Raw genomic sequence first — 24342 nt, 5'->3', positions numbered from 1 at the left:
GTTCAAAAGAAAATCAAACGTGAAAGTCTTAAATATGTGATGTTTATATAGCTATAAATTCATGTTATGTCCCCTACATCGAAACGGAGGAAGTAATAGATCCAGGGCACAACAAAAAATAAATAATAGGAAAGCCTGGAATGATGGCGGTTATAAACATCTAACATGGGTCTCGAAAATACCTAACTATTTTTATCTCCAATTAAAATTTGAACGCAAGACCTGATGATACTCCTGATCGATGATCACTTGTCCACACTCCTTGATCATCTAATGGATATTTATCACTCCGTGAAGCAACAAAAGCTAAAAGAACTTCCTAGTTTTGGGTCAAAAAAGTAATGGCAAAAATTATGAAAAGGCAGGCATCATGCTCTGTCCGCACTTCTACGAGGCTTAACAAAACCATCGGGAACGCATTGCCAAACCAAAAACAAGCCTTTTCAACTAAAAAATTTGCACAAAAATGCACTAAGTATAGAAATCATGCATAAACATGTTTTATTTAAAACATGCAAAAAAAAAAAAGACATTTCATTTGAAAGCATGTCATTTTCCAAAGTTTAAACATCATATAAGATCAAACAGTTGATGAAGAATATCCACCCTATTATACAGCCAATACAGAAGGAAAAAAAATATTGGTTTTTCTAGCAAGTCAAGAGTTTCGATTTGCCTGCTAACCAGGAAATAAGATAAGAGAGGGGTCTCTCTGCAGCTTGCCGTCAGTTACATCTAGCTTCTTCATCTTTTCTTCGCACCAGAATAACTGTTCCTTACTGATTCTTTCCATTCTTAGGACCCTATTCATGACTTTCACATCAATTAGGCCAAGCAACAGGTCCACATCTGCTGCCATGCTAGGCCATGATTTCTTCTTCAGGTTCTTTGTTTTCTTCCGTAGTTCCTTCAGTTTCACCTTTTTCTGCATTAGAAAGAGTAAGAAGTTATCTCAAAGAAGACCAACAGCAATATCCAAACTTCTGTCTCAAAATAGGCATTTGCTTGACTTATCTTACGATCCAAAGCAAAATGGAGATAGCAAGAGCTTTGCTTGAATTACTATTAGCAATACTACATTACAACCAACTACTGAAAATAGAAAATGGATATTAAGTTAATCATATCAGTTCAACATTCAAATAAATAGAAATCAGAGGAAACCTAGAAATCTCCAAAGGCAGACTTCTAATACTGTAACGAAACTATGGGCTTGTTGATGGCTAAGACGTCTTCCAGTTTTTATTATTTAACAATCTTTCACTGAACAACCTTATACTTTCCTATTAATTTATGGTTCAGAAAATCTGTTTGGACGAAAGGAAGCAACACTTTCCTCTTGACCTCTTCATAAGAGCTGGACAGATATGAATACAACATGGATAGAAGAGTCAAGAAAAGGCTTATGAAAGAAACAATACTATCATTTGATGATATGGAGTATGGACTAAGTTATTCCTCTTCGTCACAATACAAAAATTGAAATGTGCTAAAAAGAAAGAAGAAAATGGAGGCCCCACATTTCAGAAACAGAAGAGAAAATTAAGTTGAGAATCTTGACTAGACAATTTCAAAGGAAAACCTCATTGACTGATGGTGTTACACATCTTTTCATCCCAAGTGGAGAATGTCGGAAACAAGTTCAAAGCCTTTACTAAATCTGCTCCATATTGGGTATTTTTCTAAGTGGATGTCAACTATTTTATACAAACACATATTTTCTATATTTCCATTATTTCCTGGAGTATAAAAAGGAAAATATCTTGAAATTCTTCCAAGACAAACACTAACAATACTACCTCATAAAAAGTACAGTGATAAAAGTAAGGTAAACTCATAAGGATGGTTAAACAGAGAATATCAAACCAATTCCTTACCTTTTCAAGAGAACATTGAACCTGATGAACAGGTGTTGTCATCTGGTTCTGGCTTCCGAAAAGATTACGTACACTGCTAGACTTCTTGTCCATCTTCACAAATACACGAAAAGTGAGGATTGAACTTTCAATCACTTTAAGTAGATCTGGAGCAAGAACTGGCAACTCATCATCTTCCAATTTCTTTTGATCAGAACCTAAATTTGAGAGATTAGATTTGTCAGCCAGATCAAAAGGAAATCAACTTTACGTACTCCAGTACATCAAATTTAATATGCATTGAATACAATGCAAACTTTAGCAAAGTAAATATTCTTAACAAATAACAAGTCCAAGTCATTCAATACAAGGAAAAAGGAAGTTGTTCGTCACTAGAAAAATCAAATGAGCATCTCATAGGAAATCAACCATTATCAGATATCAGTACTACCTTGGACTTTAGGAACCTGAAGTAGCATAGGCAATGCATGTCTCATGCGAGCATAAATTTCAGGCCTCGTACCCGGTTCAAAAGGTTCAGTTTCAATAAATCGTTGTAACAAGACCAATAACTGCTGAAACTGCTGAGCGCTGTGATTATAGAAGATGGGACTATCAGGTTGGCTAGAGATTTTCTGACTCAATTGTGTGTATTGACAGTGAAGAACTTCCCAGGTCAAGCACAACTGAGCTACATAAGCTGTTTCAAGATCTTGATTAATGTCAGCCACAGGCTGGTGCAAGTGCTGAGTTTCATCTTGAAATTCATCCATTTTTTTCAAGGATAGGCACCGAAAGGGTGATACAAGCTTTTTAGGTGCAGATCTTGGAGAAGAAGTAGATGGAATATGTGAACCTGGAAAATACTAAATTTTGTTAACCAACAGATTTTGTACTCTCGAAGCTGCAAATCAACTCTCTTTTGATGCTTGCAATAACAGAAAAACAAAAAGCATTAAAATTATTAAAGCACCATTAAAAGCTACAGAAAACAATTAACACAACATATTAAAGCACCACCAAAGCCTGAGTATAGACCGTGACATATGAGAATTACAATATTCTTATTTAGTTAGATCTAGCACAAAAGCATACATCTTGGTACCTTTATTTATAAAACCTTAACCATTTCAAAAAAATAAAAGGTCGCAATTGAACTTGCCAGATTCCTAATGGCTGGAGGAACAAAACCAAACCCTACAGCAGGGGGAAACAAAATACAGCAGTGCTCTCCAATAGCTATAAAAGATGTCTGTATCAGTTTGACCCAAAAACAATCACTACAGTCTTTTTTTTTTCGAGGCTCGCCTTCAAAGAATGACTTCTCATCTCCAAATGCCTTTAACACGACACACTGTTGCAGTTTCACAATTTATTCTGCAATCTATTTAAAAATTTTGTTTCAGAATTTCAGATGAAGTTTAAAAGTCATTTACTAATTCAATTAAAAGGAATGATCTATTGGAAAATTCAATTGAACTTGTCAACTGAGCCTTCCATTGAAACAACAAGTAGGGTGTTTGGTGAGAATGGTTCATCGAGTGTTGTTGAAACTTGTCTCTTTACAAATGATCCGTTCTTATGCTGCTATGAAAATAGATAGACACCTCAGTTTGAATTCTAAAACATAAATATGACAGTAAAATGGCAGCTTTATACTTGAATGAAGGGTAATTTTATCATATCTCAGGATATAAAAGTCAAAGAAGGGTATCTCTAATTTCCTTCTGAAGGGTGTGTGAGATGAAGAAGTCTCTATTGTTCAAGAGGCAGTGCAGCTATACTTTCTCCCTTTTTTTTTTTGATGAAGTTCAAGAGGCTGTGTAGCTGAATCTTGGGAGGTTGAGCATTGATGAATCTGTAAACGATAACGATATGCAAGGTCGTAATTCAACTTTCAAGGAAAAAGCTTTGACTCGCCTCTATAGATAAGTGAATTCCTCTATTTACCTTCTTTTTAACTTTAGACAAGGACATTGCCCTATTCTACCCTAATAACGAACAGGCATCTAACGGATCCAATAAATACATCAATAAATCTCTCCCTTTCTTTATAAAGGAGACCGGGGGTAAAATTTCATTGTCAAAGCAAAGGAGAAATCCTTTGGATGCTGCCAAAGGGAGTGGCGATGTCATACGCAAAAAAGGAAGAGACTCATAGAATAACAAAGGCAAATAGAGCTTTTGCACTTTTTCGTTAATCCATGAACAAGATCTATATGTCTCGATCGGAAGAGAATCAAGAGAAAAAGAAAAAGAAAAGAATCGGAATTAATCAATAGATTTCTCGAAACAAACGAATGTGAGGAATGTTCTTATTTTAGTGGAGGGGTCTGAATTAGCTCCTCCCGGTCCTTCTTCTCCCGAGATGAAAGAAAAGATTGGCAATTTGTGTCTAAATTGCAACAACTCACTCTACCAACTATATTTGATTGGGATTCTATCTACTCCACCAACTATAGAAATTCCCAGGGAATTAATTAGAGGATTGTTTCCCAAAAAGAGTTGTTTGTTCTTACATTTAGTGTAATTATCCTCTCTTATTGTGCTTTTTAATTGTCTAGCCAGAATTGTAAATTCATCATTTAAGGAAAATGTTTCTTTGATATTATCATATATTACTCGATTGTTTTCTCATTGTACAGATGACTTCAGTTTCTAATTTGGAGCCACTAGTGCAAAGCAAGGGAAACAAAGTTTATTTCAGGAAGTAAAGCAAAACATAGTCCGGAACTATTACCAATTTCACGCAGCTGCTGAACATGCAGGCGGTCATAAAACAGCATTTGTTCAGCGTATTTGTCATACACGGCATTGAAGCCAGACCAAAACTGTCGTCCTTCAGCTTCAACATCTCTCCAATCACTGGGATTCATGTTCACCTGTTCTTCTTCATCATCTGCATCATCATCTTCTGGAGCTGACTCTTCAGGAATTAATACCATAAAGCTGTTTCTTCTCAGTTCCTTCAACCTCCTCTTTACTTCATTAGTGATGAAGTCATCATCATCATCTTCTGGTTCAGCATTAGTGGAATCAACATAAGTTGTTTTCCCCACATTACCATTCTCATTCTTTTGCTCTCCCGGCAGCGGAACAGGTTTTTCCTCTGTATTATTCTCTAGTTCCGGCTTATGAGCCTTTCTAAACCTCTTCACTTTGAAGAAATCCATCACTTAAACCAACAACTTTCCTATCAATGTCTTACACAATAATAATTTTCGTTCGTCCACTTAAATTAGAAACCCCACTTAGTTAACCTCAAAAAGATTGATTTGCTCTTCTCAACAACACCAGGATGCAAAAGAGCTCCAGTCTACATGCAGTAAAAAAGAATCATTCAAACAAACAATACATAACAAAAATGCCACCTTTAGTTTCGCAGTCCCTTCCACCAAAACTCTGACAACTCAAATCAGATCCATAATCTAATTTAGCCCCATTCTGAATCTGTATGTCCTCAGCTTCCACACCATCATCAAGCATCCAATGTGAAATCCCCAATAAAACCCCAACGACATTCAGCTTCTGCACAGTATTTCAATTAGAAAACTGAAAAATACATTTCAAACTGCGATCAATTTATACTTCAAAATTTAGGGGAAATCATAAAAAAAGATTAATTTTTTTTAATAAAAAACAAACGAAACTTTACTGATTTAAAGAGGAATAGAACTTGAAAATGAAAGATTCAAAACAAAATAAACAATACTTACAGATTAAACCGGTGTACACCCACCCAAGCCATTTGTTAAGAAGAGTACAAACCCTAGAAACCGAATCGAGGCGGGATATTATAAAGGGGTTCAAAAAAAAAGAGCAACAAAAACAATGGGTGAGTGAGTTGAATGGGTACAGTTTTTTACTGATACATTACATTTAGTGTGACATATATGAATCTGAATAACAAGAAAAACACATTACGCGTTACGATGCTGAGAAATAAAAAAGAAAAATTACACAAGTAGAGGGACAAAAAAAGGTGATAAAAGAACAAAAAGGCAAAATTTTGATTCAAGTTTTGGACAGTAGGAACAGTAACGGAAGAAGATTTAATGAAGATGTAGACGAAATGAGATTTAAGTAAAGTTAAAATAAAAAAATGGTTTGCGATTTCCTAGAGGAAACAGAGTGCATGGGGTTAAGGGTTTTTCGTACAGAGAATATTGTCAGAAGTTTATTACCCAAAAAGCCGCGAAAATGAAGAAAAAGTTTTGACTTGACTTTGAATTAAATTTACGTAATACGCCCCATAGTTGAGAGTAATGCTAGATTTGACCACCTTTTCTTCTTCTTTTATTTTCTACACCCCCCTTCCCTCGTATTTGGAGACGTTCATGGTTGAATTAAAATTAATTCAATAATATTTGATTTTATTTAACTAAAAAAGCTTAAGATTAGTATATTTATCTTATTATTGGTTTCAACGTTATGTATATGAGCGTGACAACTCTAGAAAGGGGAAGGGGTTATCAATGTCACTGACTCTTCCTTTCACGCTGAAATGTTGAATTTTAATTTTCTATTTATCAAAAATTTAGTGATCGGAAGTTTTATAACGTGAGTTATTTTAACGATTTTTTATTTTGAATTTATTTTTATTTTTTCTATCCTTTTTAATGAGTCATTTCTTTTATTTTTGTGTATAGTTAATAGACATATCAAACTGGAATCAATGTGTGTGTATGCGTGTATATATATATATATATATATATATATATATATATATATATATATATATATATATATATATATATATATGATTTGATTTTAGTAATTTAAAAATTGATCAAATTGGTTTGGCTTCATTTTGATTAATAAGCGATTGGAACCAACCCATGAACACCCGCCTAGTTTGGATGGTTATTACCCGTTATATTGTATTATCAATTTAAATAAAAAATTTGTTTTATTTGTTACTTAGATTTCTTTATAGTGTATCATTTAATCAATCGTTAGACAATAACGAAAAAATCCATTAGTTTATTTACAAATTTATTATCAAATTAAGAAAATATCATGTGTGACATTATACATTATAGTTTATCCATATGTCATACTCTAAAAAAGAATTATTCTCTATGTAATTATCTTTTTATAGTATATCTATTAATATTCAGAAATTTAATAGCCTATTGGTAAAACTTCTGAAAGCTAAAAACATTTCCTTTAATTTACAAAGGCATTTTTCGCATGCTTTTATCATAAAAAAAAATAGCACTGCTTTTCAGCTAAACTAAATTGTTTTTCAAAGATCGAAAATATATTGCACGTAAATATAACCTTATCGAGCATAAATTATTATTCTAATATTTAAAAACAAAGTAATATATTTTTATTTTCCAAATGTAACTACTCTCTAGAAGTTACATGTGCAACAAAACCAAAATACTTTCCAAAATATATAGAGTCCGAAAATTTTGTGCGACAATATAGTTTTGCTAGATATTTAATATTTACTCAAATTTAAAATTTTAATTAATGATGCCAAAATGGATTAAAAAAACTCGAAAAGTAGAAAAAAATTAAAAAGTTGATGAATGAATCACGTTACACATGAGATAACCAGACAAGCAGACGAGTACGACAACGGATTAATACCCCCTCCCCCTGTTCTCTTCTCTCTCGCTCGTTGCTTCCTTATTTCGTCTGTAACGTGCCCGTTTATCTACCGCAATTCGATTGGAGAGTTTATCTTCCATCGATCCGATCGTGAGTTCAACATATTTACTTGCTTCATTTTACAATGCCATCTCTCTTTGGAGGTCCTCTTACTACATTTGAAGATTCTGAAAAGGAGAGTGAGTATGGTTACGTCAGAAAGGTAGTACTATTTTCATTTGAGATTCAATTTGATTGGAGTATGAGCTTTTACTAACGTCGTTCTAATTTATGTGACACTTTGAAAGTCAGTAATGACTAATTTTGATTAGATCAACTCGTGTATATTGAAGTTTGAATTTCACGAAGTTTGAACCACGGGTAGTAAAAGTGACACTGTTTCACTTTGCTAATCAGTAAATCATAGCACTAATAGTGTTGTATATTGGTTGGATCAGTCTCACGTTGCTAACTATGGAGATTTGGAAGGACATGATTTTACAGTATTTGCTGTTTTTATTTGTGCATACATTTTCTCTAAATGCTGAACGTGGGAATGCAACTGTTTGTACTTTGCTTTATCCGAACCCCCCCTTTTTTTTTTAAGCATAATAAATAAATGTGCTCTTTAACTTGACTTTAAATTACAGTTATGCCCTTCAATTTTGAATGTGCACAAATAGATACTTAAATTTGTATAAAATTGAACAAATAGACACACATGTCTACATATCATTTTTTGTCCTACTTGGTGTCCTACGTGTACTCTGCCATACAGGACTCATGTTTTATTTATTTAAAAGTTGAATAATTAAAGTATTATGAAAGTTAGGAGGTCAAAGTTAAAATTTGAAGTCAAGTTTAGACTCTACTACTGTTATGCCTTTTTTTAATTAAGAAGCTTTTAGAGTCGATTATTGGTTAAACAGTTTATTGCTTTATTGTTCATGAGTTAATAAGCGTTAAATCAATTGAATTTCTCTTTCTTTCTACAACAATTACTGCAGTTGCTGTTAATCATTTGGAAATAGTATATGTTAAAAAAAATTTGCATATGCACTTGCATCTGTTCACTGTTTACTTGATTTGGTGATTGTTAGTTTCCTTATGAGAAAACTAGAACCTTTCATTGTTAGATTTTTTAATTTAGCTTTTCTATTTTGCATACAATGTAGATGATCATGCTGATGTGGGATTATCGGTTACCAAATTTCTGTCTTGGTTTTGTTCTCGTTGAATGAATTTTTGTGCACTGCGTTATCGGTTCTTCAACTCCAAAGTAAAAGTTGCCATTGCTATTTGCTAGAACTAACAACTTATGTTATTGCCTGCAAATTGTGCCTATTCTTACAGGTGTCTGGACCAGTGGTTGTTGCAGATGGAATGGCTGGGGCTGCCATGTATGAACTTGTTCGTGTCGGACATGACAATCTTATTGGTGAAATTATTAGGCTGGAAGGAGATTCCGCGACAATTCAGGGTATATTGTTTGGTTTCTTTATTCCTGCTAATGACAACTATCTCCTTATCAGCATCCTTGGATTATTGTTCTTAAATGGAGTTATGTACTAGCTTTGATTTCCATAGTCGGACTTAAATTTAAATTACAAACAAGGTTTTGTTATTAAGATCTACTTTCTTGCAGTCTATGAAGAAACAGCTGGGCTGATGGTGAATGATCCTGTCTTACGTACACGCAAGGTAAAAAAATAAAAATACTTCTTATCAGTCTTATTGTTTTGTTTTAACTATTGGAATATTGAATTTGAAATAGGTAAATTGATGTGTATTCAAATTGCAGCCCCTGTCAGTAGAGCTTGGTCCTGGAATCTTGGGAAACATCTTCGATGGTATTCAGGTTATTATCTGATGATGTCCTGCAATTTTTCTCTGAAATTCTGTACTGAAGCTTGTCTGATATTAGATGATTGCAGCTCCATTTGAATGCTTAATTTGTTTTTATATGTTTGTTTTGTCAATAATGCAGAGGCCACTGAAGACAATCGCAAAAAGATCTGGGGATGTCTACATCCCTCGAGGTGTATCTGTTCCAGCCCTTGACAAGGATATACTCTGGGAATTTGAGCCAAAGAAAATAGGTATGTTCTAAACTTTGACTCCGTGACATGTTGGAGTTTGAGTTATCTTCGTCAAGAACTGTGTACTTTCATCATTGATGACTCTGCTCACTATAATATATCTGGTGCCAGGCGAGGGAGATATCTTAACAGGTGGAGATCTGTATGCTGTAAGTTTGATAAAACTGAAATTCTTCTAAAGAAGTTTGTTGAGTCCTCCAAAACTGCATTCAAGTATCTTCCATTGTATTTGAATCTCTTCTTGATTATTTCTTTTCGCAGAACGTCTTTGAAAACAGCTTAATGGAACATCATGTTGCACTTCCTCCAGATGCCATGGGAAAAATTACTTACATTGCTCCCGCTGGTCATTACTCTTTGAAGGTCTGTGAATACTCATCAAACTGCAAGCATATATACACTTAGTACAGTGTTCATGTTTTAATTCGAAAAATTGTTGCGATGTCAGTGAAGCATGTCTAGAGAATGGCGAACTTTGCCACCAATTGTGCCGTTTGTTAGAACTGGTTCCTGTACCATGGGTTCAGGAAAAGGACCAGTTTTCTATTTTTCCTGTTTTTCTTATACTTGTAAAAGAAGGGAAGACAGATATCAATTCCTTTTCCTGAACTTAGGTCCTAAATGCATATTATTAATTCTGCTATCTGTCTTCTTAATTTTATGTTATATACATACACACATTACTTAAATTTGGTTATGAGGATATTTATTCGCTCATTATAGTTTCTTGTATATCTTTCTGCCTCTCTTAAATTTGGGAAGTGCTAGATAGGTGTAGGCTATAAGTTGTCAATTTGCTGTATTATTTGCATCAAATTTAAGAATAAAACAAGATATTGCAAGCAATGCATCAACTTTAGTAATCGGGGGATGTGATGGATTCCTCTTCTCGTTGTTCATGCAGGATACTGTTCTTGAGCTCGAGTTTCAAGGTGTCAAAAAGCAGTTCACTATGCTTCAGGTCATTGAACGCTAATCACATGGGATTCTTCAATTGCCTTTTACTTTGTTATTCTAGCAGTTTCAGCACTGGATTCTGACATTAATTTGCCTATATATATAGAGTTGGCCTGTACGTACACCTAGGCCGGTTGCTGCAAAGTTAGCTGCTGATACTCCTCTGCTTACTGGACAGGTAATTAGTGCATAGAATGTTGTTGGATTTCGTAATTCATGTATAGAATCTTGGACATCTTCTCTATAATTTCTCTATTTTATGTCAGCGTGTTCTTGATGCTCTGTTCCCTTCAGTGCTTGGGGGTACTTGTGCTATACCAGGTGCATTTGGCTGCGGTAAAACAGTGATTAGTCAAGCTCTTTCCAAGGTGAGCTTTTTTTTGCTTTATTTTTTACTTTTTACTTTAATCTCAGATCTAAAGTTAGATGTTTATACTTGTTACACTTCTCCAGTTCATCTGATTCATGTTGATTAATGAATGCAGTACTCTAACTCAGACACTGTGGTCTATGTTGGTTGTGGGGAAAGAGGGAATGAAATGGCCGAGGTATGATCTTTTGAATCTGTTTTGTGAGCTCTTTATTATCATCACGAGATGAATAACACATAATAGTTAATAGCAGGTGCTAATGGATTTTCCTCAATTGACAATGACATTACCTGATGGACGTGAAGAGTCTGTCATGAAACGTACCACACTTGTTGCTAATACTTCAAACATGCCTGTGGCTGCTCGTGAGGCCTCAATCTATACAGGTTGCTACTCTTTTTAATTTTCTAACTTTCATGGTACTTGACAATTCATTAGAGAAGCACCTTAATTAACTGAAAGAAGCCAAGTACAATAAGTACATTTTACTTAACTTCAGGATATAAATGCTGATATGATTTTATTCCTCACTGTACCCCCCATTGAAACAATATGAAAGATGAGTACATCAAATTTTCCACTCTCTGCTCTTATTACCTTCATGTTTGATATGGACAACATTTTCTACTTGCTTTGCATTTCTGGTTTAAGTGTCAACTCGTTCAAAATAAAGCGAATGTGCCTTACAACATGTTAGTTCTTATGTTTAATCTCTTGATAAGTAATACAACATAGTAGCTCTTGACTTTTTATCAATACCATTTTCAGGCATTACTATAGCAGAATATTTCAGAGACATGGGGTACAATGTGAGCATGATGGCAGATTCTACATCTCGTTGGGCCGAAGCTTTACGTGAAATTTCAGGTCGGCTGGTGAGTATTTACTCTTTCTATTGCCACAAAGTCCATTAGCCTCATCTATTGCAGCAAGTCAAATATCCTCTTTCTCTTTTCGGCAAAGCTTTCTGTTACTGTTTGGTTGCTCGTATTATGTTTGGCATTGTCATAAACTTATTCATTATAGTACCCAACCAATTTACAATACATCAGTGCTACTTCTGTAACTTATTTATTATGTTATCAACTAATTTGCAATTATGTGCGATCTCAACAGAATCATGTACGAATGGCAATATTATATGGTTCTAACTTCTAAATAACTCTTGAGTTTCTATAAAGCATTTTGCATTTTGCATGACATTCAGATTTTCAGATAAGTTAGCTTCTACAATAAGACAAAGGGAATCTTTTTCCTTCTTGTTAGCCCGTTTGAACTGGTTGTTTAAGAGAGACTACATTGAAATTATGTATCCTCCTTGCAATTTTGTCAGAAGTAACTTTTAGTCTCTCCTTTTAGCTTTTCTCCATCCCAATTTCTTTGTGTTCGACTGTGGCTTGATTTTTTGTACTCATTGCAGCTCTCTATTTTGTGGTTTCACTGTTTTTCCTTTCAGGAATCAATGAAGATTAAACACCTTACCTTTTCCCCTTTTCACGGTTTTTCTTTAATTTTTGTATAATTTCTAGTGTTTCTCGGTAATCATATTTTGAACTTTTGGGCAGCATGAATAGTCGGTTAGTCATATTGATGATGAAAAGGGAACTTTTTATATTATTTTCTTTCTTGGTTGCTCTATTCTCTTATTTCATTTATTAACAGACATTCCTTTCTGCGTGTGCCTTGCTTGGTGTGTAATCGAGTTTTCACTACAGGGGCAATGCCTAAAAGCATGTTTTGTTGGATTATATAAAACCTATCATACAGTATTGTGAAAATGATTGTCTTCCCAATCTGGAGCGAAGTGCTTTGTGTTGTCTTCTTTTAACATACACTATGCACTTTCAGGCAGAGATGCCTGCAGACAGTGGATATCCTGCTTATCTTGCTGCACGTTTGGCATCTTTTTATGAACGTGCTGGTAAAGTTAAATGTCTTGGTGGACCTGAGAGAAATGGGAGTGTGACAATTGTTGGTGCTGTTTCTCCTCCTGGAGGAGATTTCTCAGATCCTGTTACATCCGCAACCCTGGGTATTGTTCAGGTTGGTCAAGCCGCAGATCTACCCTATTGGAAGTTTCTTTTCTCCAGTTTTCTCTAATATTGTACATTTCCAGGTCTTCTGGGGACTGGACAAGAAATTGGCTCAGAGGAAACACTTCCCTTCTGTAAATTGGCTTATTTCCTATTCAAAATACTCAGGGGTATGTTGTTTAAATGTTCATGTTGATATTCTTTATACAGCAAAACATGCTCATCAGCCATCTTTTGCTACTTCTATTCATTGATTATATACTGCTACTCGCTGACGCAAGTTTTCTATTTCCAGGCCTTGGAGTCCTTTTATGAGAAGTTTGATCCTGATTTTATCAACATAAGGACAAAAGCCCGTGAGGTTCTGCAAAGGGAGGATGACCTAAATGAAATTGTGCAAGTATGTCTTTATGATGCCTCTTTTTTATATTTTAATATTTCTTCTCGAGTTGTATGTCGTAAAGAGCAGCTCATCTGCACAGTCTTGACTATGAGGGGCAGTCTTTGCTGTCTTCAAACTCATGATTGTTGATAAGGACAAATTGTTCATGACTTGACTATTTCCTAGTGCTATCCGTCTTCCTTGTTCATATTCCTGTGGCCATCTTCATTGTTACCTTTTCACTTACAGGCAGATAGGACAGCGAGCCAACCTTTTAAATTGGATAAAGTTACACAGCTAGTCATATTACGTCTCTTCTTACCACCATTATTACTTGTAGGGGACCTTTTCTCGCATTTCTTGCACCTTTTTCCAGATGTCAACTCAGGTCATCAACAGACACTCCACTTAAATAGACTTCGTGGAAAAGCAGTGAGTCCATACTGATCCCTGAATCTATATCTAACGTCTTTCCGAGTCTTCCTGGTCCATGACCTCAGCAACATTTTTGGAAAATCATCATCTCATTTGGTTAAGAGATCTATGTTTGTTACTCTCTGTTGAGGGAAATTGGCGGCACTAAGCTAACGAGGGAAACTAATTCTGTACTGTCTCAATCACTTAGATAAGTGATGGCTCAGTAGTTGGTATATCACTTCAATTGTATCGTGTATCAGCTGTCACTTTAGGGAGTTCCCGTTTCTTTAGATCTAGACTTTCAGTTGGATTGCATAGCAAAGTTAACACTCAGGTCTCAGCTGCTGTGTGCTAAAACAGCTTTTAGCCTCTCATAGCAAACAAAACATTTCTTCTCAATTGCCCTCCTCCTGTCCAACAATTTTCTTTTTCCCTCAAACTTCAGTGGTCTAAAGGAAGTAGATACAGCTGTCACTGATATATTGCTGTTTGTGTTCTGCAGCTTGTTGGTAAAGATGCTCTAGCTGAAACAGATAAAATCACTTTGGAAACTGCAAAGCTTTTGAGGGAGGACTACCTTGCACAAAATGCATTTACTCCGTAAGTGTTAAAATAGTCTACCATAGTATGCTTGTTAATTGTGATTGTTATGATCTCACATTCATTTTTCTTTGGTAACAGGTACGACAAATTCTGTCCTTTCTACAAGTCTGTTTGGATGTTACGGAATATTATCCATTTCTATAACTTAGCCAACCAGGTATAGTAATCTGGCTATTGATACATCATACATGTCTTTATAGTGTTGGGTTTATCATTTATAGAGATATGCACTTTCTGTTGCCCATTTTTACTTACCTGTGTTATTCACTCATGTTCATATTTTCTTTTGTCACTCTTTATGTTATTTTCATGCTCGCATTTCCTTTTACTGCTCTTCAGTTAAGATGATTTAGGGACGAATAAGATTCAAACTTCTGAAGAGTGGTTCTTGATTAATTAATACGAGAAACTTGTACCATGGTATATGCTTGTGACATTTGGGTGTATCATCTTTCTCACAGGCCGTTGAACGAGGAGCTGGTATGGATGGCCAGAAGATGACCTACACTCTCATTAAGCATCGCCTAGGGGATTTATTCTACCGTTTGGTGTAAGTAACTCCCAAGAATATGAACTTTGTTATGTAGTTTCATAATAAAGTTACAGATTTTTTTCCGTGCTGCCAGTCTGGTGCTTTGCCTCCCCCATCCCCTTCTCTTCTTTTTCTTTGCCTTTTAAGCCTCCATTTTTTGCAGGTCCCAAAAATTTGAGGATCCAGCCGAAGGAGAGGATGCTTTGGTAGCCAAGTTTAAGAAGCTTCATGATGATTTGACTGCTGGTTTCCGCAACCTTGAGGATGAAACTCGATAAGTCCTCACTTCAGTAGATGTATTCCAGTTCTTGGACGGGTCCAACCATTGAATCAGTTATGTGCTGTTGTCCACACTGAAATGGTCGTTTGGATGCTAGAGCTGGATAAGTAAAAATGGGATGGTGCCTTAAATTTGTTGTTTAGTTGGTGTAACTCAATTTATTTTTGTAACACGGTTAGGCAAGGGGTCGTTTAGGTGAATTTATTCAGTTTCAATCCTCTCTTTATCATCAGACTTGAAAATTAAAGGTGACAGCAAAGTGTACCTAAGCATTATGATCACTTGGGTATGTATTGCACTGGTTTTCGTTTTGTTGTTATCAGATGTGCAATAACTTTGTAATAAAGGTCTATAATACATGTTTCTGGAATTTGTTGTCCTCGATTTGACCTGCAAATTTAAGCATAGGGTTGATTGAAAGTTGAAACCTTTGACCTGCGTGCACCTTCTCAATCGCCATGATTATAAATTGCTATTCATGTCCTTTGAAATAGGTCACTGTTCAATCGCGATGAGATTTCATGAATTTGCAAGGTTTGATATGGGAATTACAATGTTAATCATAGTGGAATATTGGGAGACCAAAGTGGACTCGACCTCAACTAACTCCAGACACACGGCAAGTACCCAATGTTTATACCAAGCTAATAGACGCAAATACATGTCTCCTGCTAAAGAAAAAAACCATCCAAACGTTCTCATCAGCTTTCAGTCTTACCCGTCGTGTATGAGTTTGTAACATATCCACAGGTCCAATTAAATAAACTGTCATTCAATCATAGTATGCAACTCTTCTGCATTCGAGTTCCAGTGTTTTCCTATCAAACCAAGTTAAAGCTACGGTCTGCCCTCAACAGAACCTAGAAAACATATTCGTAATGCTGCCGCAGTTATGATTTCTTCGAGCTGCCATAAGATATAAGTCGGTGCAAAGGCAGTCATCTTAGGCAGAGATCAAACTGGACTTTTATAATGAAAAAGGCACAACTAATTTTTCTTGCCAATTGAACTTCCATAATGCTTCATCTTATTCTTTGTCCCATGCCGTGCCAAGAGCCGTATCAAGGCTCCGCCAAATGTGATGGGGAGCTACATTTTACATTTATTCACTTCTCTAAAACTTGCACATGTATATTTGGAACATCGCATTCAAAAAACATGACTTCGTTAACAAATGAGAACGACCAGATTTGCTAAAATTTGTGCAACCTACATAAGTATGTCTACTTCCGTCCAATTAGAATGTTTAGTAAACTTGTCAGGATCAACTTAAACAAATTTATAACTAGGAAAGTAGAAGAGAAATTTGCTAGGAGCTTCCATTCAACCGAACAATCAGTAAATTGGCAACACAGGAAAAAGACTTGAGAAATGCAAAGAGAAGAGACAATCTGAGTTCTTGGCTGTCGCCCAAGTAGAGAAAAGGTAAGAACAAGAAGCAAATAACGGACAACGAAGATTTATTTCAAGTATTTACAAAAGCTAATATGATAAGACAACATTACAATAACAAGGGCATATCCAACTCCGCTTCCTAATGACTTCCTAATGACGCTTCCTAATGAGGTTAAGGTGTGACCTAAAAATCGGAAACATAGCAAAGAGCTAACTTGTATTCAGAAATACCTATTACCTTTGGATTAGTGCAAAACAAAATAAACCTACACTGTACATTCGACAAGATACTACTCTTCCAATAGAAAAGAAATATGACAGGAAGCCTATATGTACATATTCCAGCTTCGAAATGCTTCCTCAATACCTTCTGTTCAGCTACATTATGTACACAAATTTGTAAACCTGCAAATACAAGAAGAGACATTTGAGTATCTTGCAACTACCACCCCAGTGGTAACTGTGGAATTCTATACAAAGGCATAAGATAAGACAGGTCTCGAAGCATTCGTAGAACACAAGTGTTCATAGGTCTACCAATCAAGTATGAGTTCACCGGAAGATAACAAGATGTTCTATGATGTGCAACCTAACCCTCCAGCTGATGAGGAGTATGTGGTCATTTCAACGATAATTTTCAAGTTCTAACCCACCTTAACGACAGCAATGGAGAACCAGTTGCTTTCCCCATCCATGCTCATGCTTGCAGTTAAACTTCCTCGTCCTCAGACTGGACTTCTTTTTTGGCCACATTACACTCGTCTGAAACAGCAGAAAAAAAATTGAGAAGGTGAGAAAGAGTACATGAGCAAACCTGTCCCCTGACTGTAACAAAATAGCCTTAGGTTCATGAAAGAACACTTGACCTTCAAGATAAACAACAATGTTCTAGCACATAAGTTATCATGAACAAATCAACCAGACTCTTGTAAAAGCAAGATGATTAAACCATTTTTTCACAAGTACAAGAGAAACAAAATAATACACTCTATTCCATTTTATGTGACCCTATTGACTGAAAAAGGATTTAGCAAAATAAAGATAACACTTCTGAAACATGTGGTCTTAAACCTACTGTAACAATTGTGTAAACCATAAAAGTCTGGTATTAAGTGCTCCACAACAATACAAATGTATCCTATGTGAGATTATCATGGAAACTTCTTTGAGGGATAGTTCTCTTTTTTGTTGAATAAAGGAAGCTCTGGCCAGGTTCAGACTTTCTACATCAATCACTCAGGGTAACAGTGCAGTACATTTTTACCATCACACAATAGAACTTCTGCCTAGCTCAACAAACATGCTGCAACGAAAACCAGATTGAAGATAGCATGCAGAATAGTATACGGGAACAACAGAGGGAAGCAACTTCTCCTCAAGGGAACCAAAGGATAGTTGGACAAGGACTAAGGCTTCAAGAAGTTCCTAAATAAAATAAAATGTATAACCAAGTTATAACTCTATAACCCTTCTCCGCAAATGATTAAGTAATGCACATAAGACTCAAAATTATCTCAGCTCCTATTAAAACATCCTAATCCAATCCAGCAAACGCAGCAGTAATTTAATCACCCTCCCCTGCAGTAAAAAGATCGAACTCACGATATTTACAGATATATAGATCTGCTATGAGTCGAAGACAACTATTTGCAATTGTTGCGATTTATGTAAAGCAAGAAAATTCATCATGAAACACGAAGGAAATAGATCTCCTATGAGTCGAACTCGGGATCCATTAAAATGATAATCAAGGTCGACTATATCCAATTGTTGCAATTAATGTACAACTTCGAAAGAAAATTCATCATGAAACTCGAAGGAAAGGTAGAGAGCTAAGTACCATTATCAAGATAGAAATTAGATGAAGGCCAGCCACGGAACGTAGCGAGAGACATAATTTCCTCTTCCGTGAGCGTATTAGCGAGCTTGTGGACGAGATCGGCAACACCGTACGAACTACGTCGAGGTGGAACCCAGTAAGAAGCACCAGGACGGAACGGAAGCCAATCGGGAGCCGATCGTCGTACTATGATCCGATGAATGGCTTCCTCAATCCTCTGCACCGCTAGCGCCTCCGCCTCTGCCTCCGGGGTGTCAGATCCGGTGCTCCTGTCTGCCTGAGTGGACTCGCTTCTAGAAGCTACCAGTAGCAGAGCATTTCGGGTGGTGTATGAGGTGGCGACGGTGGTGGTTCGGATCAGATTTAGGGCTTGAGCGATGGAACGGGCCATTAGAATTGAGAAGAATTAGGTAGTTCTATAAATAGATAAACAAACACCGATGTGGAAGGAACGAGGAACTTTCGCTTTTTGGGGATTGCCAGTAATTTGACGCAAGAAAAGGGCTTCCGGTCAATTTATCAGAGCAAAAATTTGGCGGTGTATGAAATTGGGCTGGGCTTAACTGCATCTATTGGGCCAATATCTTTGTCGAAGACTTTGATATCATTTAAGGGCTTAACTTTATGCATTTTTCACATATAGCAAATATAAAAATTATATTTGTTTGTTATAATAATAATTTACATAATTGCGCTTCATAGCAAATTTTATATTTGCTATGGAGCTTTTGATTTGTGTAATTTGCTAGATACATATAATTTTATACTAATTGTTTAAATTTGTACAAATTTATTTATACATTATAATTTATATAATAAGATCTGTATTTATATAATCAAAAGTATATATAACAAAAATATATGTCTTTGTATTTGTATATATATTTTTCTCTCACTTTATACAAACACAAACATATTTTATATATTTTATATCGAAATATATAAAATGACTATTTGTATACCGAATCAGATGGCAAAAAAATAGGATGTTTGCTGCGAATTATAAATAAAATAAACTATGACTATAACATTTAATTTGAATCAATAGTTTGTTATTTCATACAATTTTTCCCCTTAACTTTCATATATATTAAACATAAATTTATATTTGTATGATATATCAAAGTTTGCATAATTGTGTTTCATAACAAACATATATATGTATAGTTCGTTGTACATATACAATTGAAGCGAATTGTATAAGACGAAGTGTATAAAACGAGAAAGAGAAAGAGACTTGGAAAACAAAGTGTATAAAATGAATTGTATAATTATAAGTGCATAAGACGATCATATACAATTTGAATTTGTATAAAATCAGAAAGAGAGAAAGACAAAAGAGACTTGGGTAGGGAATATACAATTGAATCGAAATGTATAAAACGAGAAAGAGATAAATTATATCCAATTTGAATTTGTATAAAACGAGAAAAAGAGAAAGACAAAAGAGACTTTGACAGGATAGTACTTTTGTTATATAATTATAAGTGTATAAGACAAAATATATGTATTTGCATGTGTATATAAAATTTTCTTTCGCTTTATACAATTAGAAACACAATTTATACAATTTTATTATATGAAGCGAGAAAGGCGAATGTCTGGAAGCGATCGAGAGAGGGAGAGTGGCGAGCAAGAATATAAAGGATATGGGGATTGACAAACAGTTTGATATGAAACACAAATAAATCAAACGATAGCTACTATATTTATTTTATATTATTGATTTATCATTCTATTATAATTATTTCTATTTTTATTAGTGATAATAAAAAAACACAATTTTATTAGTATTTATAAAACTATATGAGTATGTTGTTTATTGTTGTGGTATGTCTGATATATGAGGAACTAAAAATAAGATAATGTTATATTGGTGGCAAATAAAGTCGATGGGGACAGAGACTATTTAACTATACAACAAAAATTCATACCTAACTCCAAATCAATTGGTGACTACCTTGACAAACCATAACCTCTAGAAAACTTGGCCTTGTGTCTGATTTTTCCATATTGGATAATCGTATATAAGGATATATTTAAAAGGTTCAAAGTTATTTTACGAAAATTAACTTTTCAGTCACTATCAAATTTAATATCCAATTTTTCATCGCATCACAATTTGTCATTATGATTTTATTCTTGTATTTGAAATTCATGAAATTGATTATAACTATGTTATTTCATACATAGGCCTTCTCTACATAATTATTTTGTCGTAGCTCAAATGAAAGGCGTGTATATGCTACAGTATAGGGGTGTATATGATCGGATTAGTTCGGAGTTTTCAAATATCAAATCAAATTATTCACCTAAAATTTTAAATTTATAAACCAAACCAAATTAATAAAATTCAGATTTTTTTGGATTTCAACTTCGAATTGGTTCGGATTTTTCAAATATCAAAACCAAACCATTGTGTTGAATTTTTAAATTTATAAATCAAACCAAACTAATAAACTTCATATTTTATCAGATTATTGAATTTTTTCGGTAAAGTTTGCATACAAACATATAATTAACTTGTGCTCTAAATATTTCTTTAGTCCAATCAAAATACAATTATCTAAGATGTTTCTTAAAAGAATAACACAAAATATGAGATGAGTATTGATAACACAAAAATATTCACTAAAAAATAACAATGAAATCAACATATAAAATAAAAATTGTAATGTCATAATGAAAATAATCATAATTTTAAAAGTACTAAATCATGCTAAAATAAGTTTAATAAGTATTAGTCACATTTCTAAATATTTAAGGTTATGTATTTTAATTGTTTAAATCAATGTAAAACTAAAGAACAAATATGCAATATTATTGTCATTCTTAGTGTTGAATTGATTTTCTTTTTTACATTAGTATTAATTTGATTCTGATTTAAGTTTTATTATAATTGTCATTATATATGAACTATAACCTTTATTGGACCATTCTGAATTTTAAGTTTTAAACTTGAAATAATATATTAAAAGATAAAAATTATGAATTAGTATAAGAAATATTTTAAAATGATACCAAATTAAATATTTTTATGTATGAAATAAAATTTTAGAATTACATATACAATGTCAGATTTATTTGGTTTCGGGTTATTTTTTTTAATTAAAATCAATCCAAACATAAATATATTCGATTTTTTTTTAATATCAAATTAAATCACTAGTTGATTTTTTTTTTTAATTTGATTCGAATTTTTACACCCTATACCATATATACAAAGGTTAAATAAATATACAAGGGAATGTAAAAAGAAAAGGTATATATTGGGCCAGCCCATTAGTTGCTTCAAATATAATCAGTGAGACGTAATACTTTTTTAATTTCACATTTTACGCATCTACAAAAAGAGAGTTAAATATTCCGGTAAGACTGACAGAGCAACCACAACTGCAAGGGGATTAGGGTTTCAGATCTCAGCAAAAAACTTGCCGGAAAAATGGCGTTGAGGAACTTCTACAAGGAGATAAAGGGATTGAAGGTGAAGGAGGTTCCGGGGTACCTAAAGCCGATGCTCTCAGTCGGTTACGCGAAGAATGCTATCAGGAAGGGTTTGGATAACTACCATGCTAAGTACATCGAAACCAGCTCCGTTGATCCTCTTCTCCATGTATGCTTCGGAGGCATGATATTATCCTATCTCGTCGCCCTTCCAAATGAGCGACGTCACCTCGAGCATCAACAGCACGGCGGCGGACATTGATTGTCCCTCCGATTTTCTAAGGTACCTATAGTTTAACACTGATTATGAGCTCTATCAATGGAATTGCAACTTTTCTGATCCATTTATGTAACGGATCTGTAGGTTAAAGTTACTCATTTAGATGGTCAACGTAATCACCTTATGGTGAGGATGATTTGATCTTATAATTGGATATTGCTAGTGAGGTTAAATTTTGGAAAGAACATTCAGAAATTGCTAAAATCAATGTAAAATTACACCAACATACCCGTGTATTTGCACAATTGGAGTTCGGGAGAGGTTGAGTGTACTAACACATAACAAGGCAGTTTGAAAAATACAATACAGAGGTAAAACAAGGATAGCAAATAATAGAGAAAGTGTGACATGCCAACAAAGATCTAAGTATATGTAAATTATTGCCAAGAAATTGTGAAAGTAGTCCTTGGTTGCCGTCACTGTTTTATAAGTTTAGGGTAAATGTATTTCTCTAGTATGAGAATTTGCATTCTAAGCTTTTTTATTAGTAGCACTGCTGCTTTTGCCGAGCAGAGTGTTCGTTAGATGGGATTCTGGTGCTTAAATGGAGACAATTAATGTTTAGGTTCATGTTTAGTAGAATGGAACAAAGATGCAACGCATAGAATCAAAATTGGGTTGTTGTTGTAGAGAAGTACTAATTCAAGTTTTATGCAATAAGAATATACTTACCCAAGTGAAAAGTAAGTCCCTATGTAATGGTTGTAAAGAAACAATGTTATGTAAGAAGGAATGTTGGATTTCTAAGGTGAATGCTTAAATGGATTTGTTGTCATACATGATTACATGAGGTAAAATCAATAACTTTGACAACACACATAAAGGATAAGATTAGTGAATATCATGCTCACTCTGGAGAATTGAGATGGTTTAGCCATATCTGTCTTAAATTGTCAGACACACCTTAAATGGGTGAATATGGTTGTTGAAGGCGTTGGACATGACAACTTGGACCTAAATAACATAAGAAGTTAATTACAAATTAGCTAAGCAAAAAATATAGCATAGTACAAAAATGGCCAACTAGATTTGATGTTTGATCTTGTTGTCCAATACTCCTCCTCTCTGATGGACTATTTGTATGTCAGAAGAAAGATGTAGATAACATATGGAGTTAGAGAGAACCAGACATTTCTAAATGAGAGGATAATGGATAGTGAAAATTTATTAAGCCAGACCCAGTTAGCCTGTATATGGTTGTTGTTTGCAAGGTGCATGATTATTTTTTATGATCAGGATCTGTTGTGGTGGTTGGTGCAAGTTTACTGAAGATGGTCGCAGTGAGACAACTTAACAATGCTGATTAGTATTTCATGCTTGAAAATGTTTTCCTATACTTAAGGACCAGGGTCTTAAAGAAGTGGGGAGCTATTTGTGGATCCATGAGAATTATATTGTTTTCTTAGAGCAACTATATTTTGGATAATCGAAGTGCTCTCGTCAGGTCATTAGTGTGAATTGTGAATGATGTCCTGACCTCTTATCTTGGTTGGGGGCATATCTGTGGGTCTGTGAAAATTGTGTGGCTTGTTTTCTTAGAAAAACTACATTTTGGATAATCAAACTAATCTTGTCAGGTTAGAAGTGTGAAACTGAATTGTGGATGATGTTTTCTGAGCTTTATCTTGCTTGGGGCATGTCATGTGTACTGTTTGAGCTCGAGAACTAGCTTACTTCATATAATAATACTCAAAACCAGCTATTGCATACAAGTTGTATGATACGACAGTCTCACAACATTACTTATCATGCTTAGCTTAGTTGTCCAGATATACTAATTGAGTTTGGAAAATGTCATTCTCTCATAGGTAAAATGAAAATTGAAGTGAGATTTGAGAATTGTGTGAGAACTATGGTATGTTTTGTGTTGATAGGTAGATATATGGACGTACCTTATACATTATATTTCAACTCATTCTTTTGCATTCTGTTGACAGATTGATGATACGGTGAAGGACAAACATCTATCTCTGTTGGTTGCTTTTACCCTCTTTTCAGTAATTGGTGTACTCAGTGAGGCTCAGTTGTGCAATACTTGGCTTATTTATTTGGTTTAATAAAATGTAGTCAAATACTTCCTCTCTTTGCCTGTGGGCGGTATAACGTGTGCCTTACCAAACAGAGGCTGAATTTGCTTTTTATGTGAATCAACGTATTTTGTTCTTCTCCCATTTAAGGTTTTGTCCCGTGCTCTTAAAATCTTTTTGTTAGATCGATTTTGATTTACATTGCTTTTTCTCATGACGGATAGT

The 24342-nt window shown here is 34.6% G+C and overlaps 4 protein-coding genes across 5 annotated transcripts; 2 read left to right on the top strand and 2 right to left on the bottom strand.

Moving 5' to 3' along the window:
• Nucleotides 1-532: 532 nt before the first annotated feature.
• Nucleotides 533-6052, bottom strand: LOC101246832 (uncharacterized). Of its 2 annotated transcripts, none has more exons than XM_004241849.5 (5): nucleotides 5573-6052; nucleotides 4597-5384; nucleotides 2308-2712; nucleotides 1878-2074; nucleotides 533-925 (listed from the first exon to the last, which is right to left on the bottom strand). In XM_004241849.5, exons 2-5 carry the CDS (start codon nucleotides 5027-5029, stop codon nucleotides 680-682), a joined length of 1281 nt encoding a protein of 426 aa, XP_004241897.1. In that variant the 5' UTR covers nucleotides 5030-5384; nucleotides 5573-6052; the 3' UTR covers nucleotides 533-679. The 2 variants fall into 2 exon arrangements, with proteins under 2 accessions (XP_004241897.1, XP_010322796.1); XM_010324494.4 differs by having other exon boundaries at nucleotides 4597-5408; nucleotides 5573-5967.
• Nucleotides 6053-7466: 1414 nt separating this feature from the next.
• LOC543862 (vacuolar H+-ATPase A2 subunit isoform) lies at nucleotides 7467-15501 on the top strand. Its single transcript, NM_001247358.3, has 20 exons — nucleotides 7467-7680; nucleotides 8811-8937; nucleotides 9103-9158; nucleotides 9259-9315; nucleotides 9445-9556; nucleotides 9668-9705; nucleotides 9818-9919; nucleotides 10461-10517; nucleotides 10620-10691; nucleotides 10780-10881; nucleotides 10999-11061; nucleotides 11138-11270; nucleotides 11653-11759; nucleotides 12733-12927; nucleotides 13001-13087; nucleotides 13213-13317; nucleotides 14219-14316; nucleotides 14398-14476; nucleotides 14781-14869; nucleotides 15015-15501. The coding sequence occupies exons 1-20, from the start codon at nucleotides 7603-7605 to the stop codon at nucleotides 15127-15129; spliced, it is 1872 nt and encodes a 623-aa protein (NP_001234287.2). The 5' UTR covers nucleotides 7467-7602; the 3' UTR covers nucleotides 15130-15501.
• A 1073-nt stretch (nucleotides 15502-16574) lies between these two features.
• Nucleotides 16575-21690, bottom strand: LOC101254704 (uncharacterized). The gene is made up of 3 exons (XM_010324495.4): nucleotides 18367-21690; nucleotides 17180-17288; nucleotides 16575-16931 (listed from the first exon to the last, which is right to left on the bottom strand). Exons 1-2 carry the CDS (start codon nucleotides 18755-18757, stop codon nucleotides 17236-17238), a joined length of 444 nt encoding a protein of 147 aa, XP_010322797.1. The 5' UTR covers nucleotides 18758-21690; the 3' UTR covers nucleotides 16575-16931; nucleotides 17180-17235.
• Nucleotides 21691-21808: 118 nt separating this feature from the next.
• On the top strand, nucleotides 21809-24261 carry LOC101257274 (uncharacterized). Its single transcript, XM_004241886.5, has 2 exons — nucleotides 21809-22093; nucleotides 24028-24261. Exon 1 carries the CDS (start codon nucleotides 21809-21811, stop codon nucleotides 22070-22072), a length of 264 nt encoding a protein of 87 aa, XP_004241934.1. The 3' UTR covers nucleotides 22073-22093; nucleotides 24028-24261.
• Nucleotides 24262-24342: the final 81 nt, after the last annotated feature.

Source organism: Solanum lycopersicum, chromosome 6 (assembly GCF_036512215.1).
Source record: "Solanum lycopersicum chromosome 6, SLM_r2.1".
Taxonomy (NCBI): Eukaryota; Viridiplantae; Streptophyta; class Magnoliopsida; order Solanales; family Solanaceae; genus Solanum; species Solanum lycopersicum.
This window is presented reverse-complemented; position numbering and strand designations above follow the sequence as displayed.

Bases quoted from the DNA above. Each gene is read 5' to 3' on its own strand.
- LOC101254704 (XM_010324495.4), bottom strand. From the start codon at position 18,757: ATGGCCCGTTCCATCGCTCAAGCCCTAAATCTGATCCGAACCACCACC. The intron at 17,289-18,366 runs GTACTTAGCTCT...CTGCTGTTTCAG, and splicing joins TAATTTCTATCTTGATAATG to ACGAGTGTAATGTGGCCAAA.
- LOC543862 (NM_001247358.3), top strand. From the start codon at position 7,603: ATGCCATCTCTCTTTGGAGGTCCTCTTACTACATTTGAAGATTCTGAA. The intron at 9,316-9,444 runs GTTATTATCTGA...TCAATAATGCAG, and splicing joins ACATCTTCGATGGTATTCAG to AGGCCACTGAAGACAATCGC. The intron at 11,760-12,732 runs GTGAGTATTTAC...ATGCACTTTCAG, and splicing joins GTGAAATTTCAGGTCGGCTG to GCAGAGATGCCTGCAGACAG.
- LOC101257274 (XM_004241886.5), top strand. From the start codon at position 21,809: ATGGCGTTGAGGAACTTCTACAAGGAGATAAAGGGATTGAAGGTGAAG.
- LOC101246832 (XM_004241849.5), bottom strand. From the start codon at position 5,029: ATGGATTTCTTCAAAGTGAAGAGGTTTAGAAAGGCTCATAAGCCGGAA. The intron at 2,713-4,596 runs GTAATAGTTCCG...AGTATTTTCCAG, and splicing joins TCAGCAGCTGCGTGAAATTG to GTTCACATATTCCATCTACT. The intron at 2,075-2,307 runs GTAGTACTGATA...TCTCAAATTTAG, and splicing joins TCAGGTTCCTAAAGTCCAAG to GTTCTGATCAAAAGAAATTG.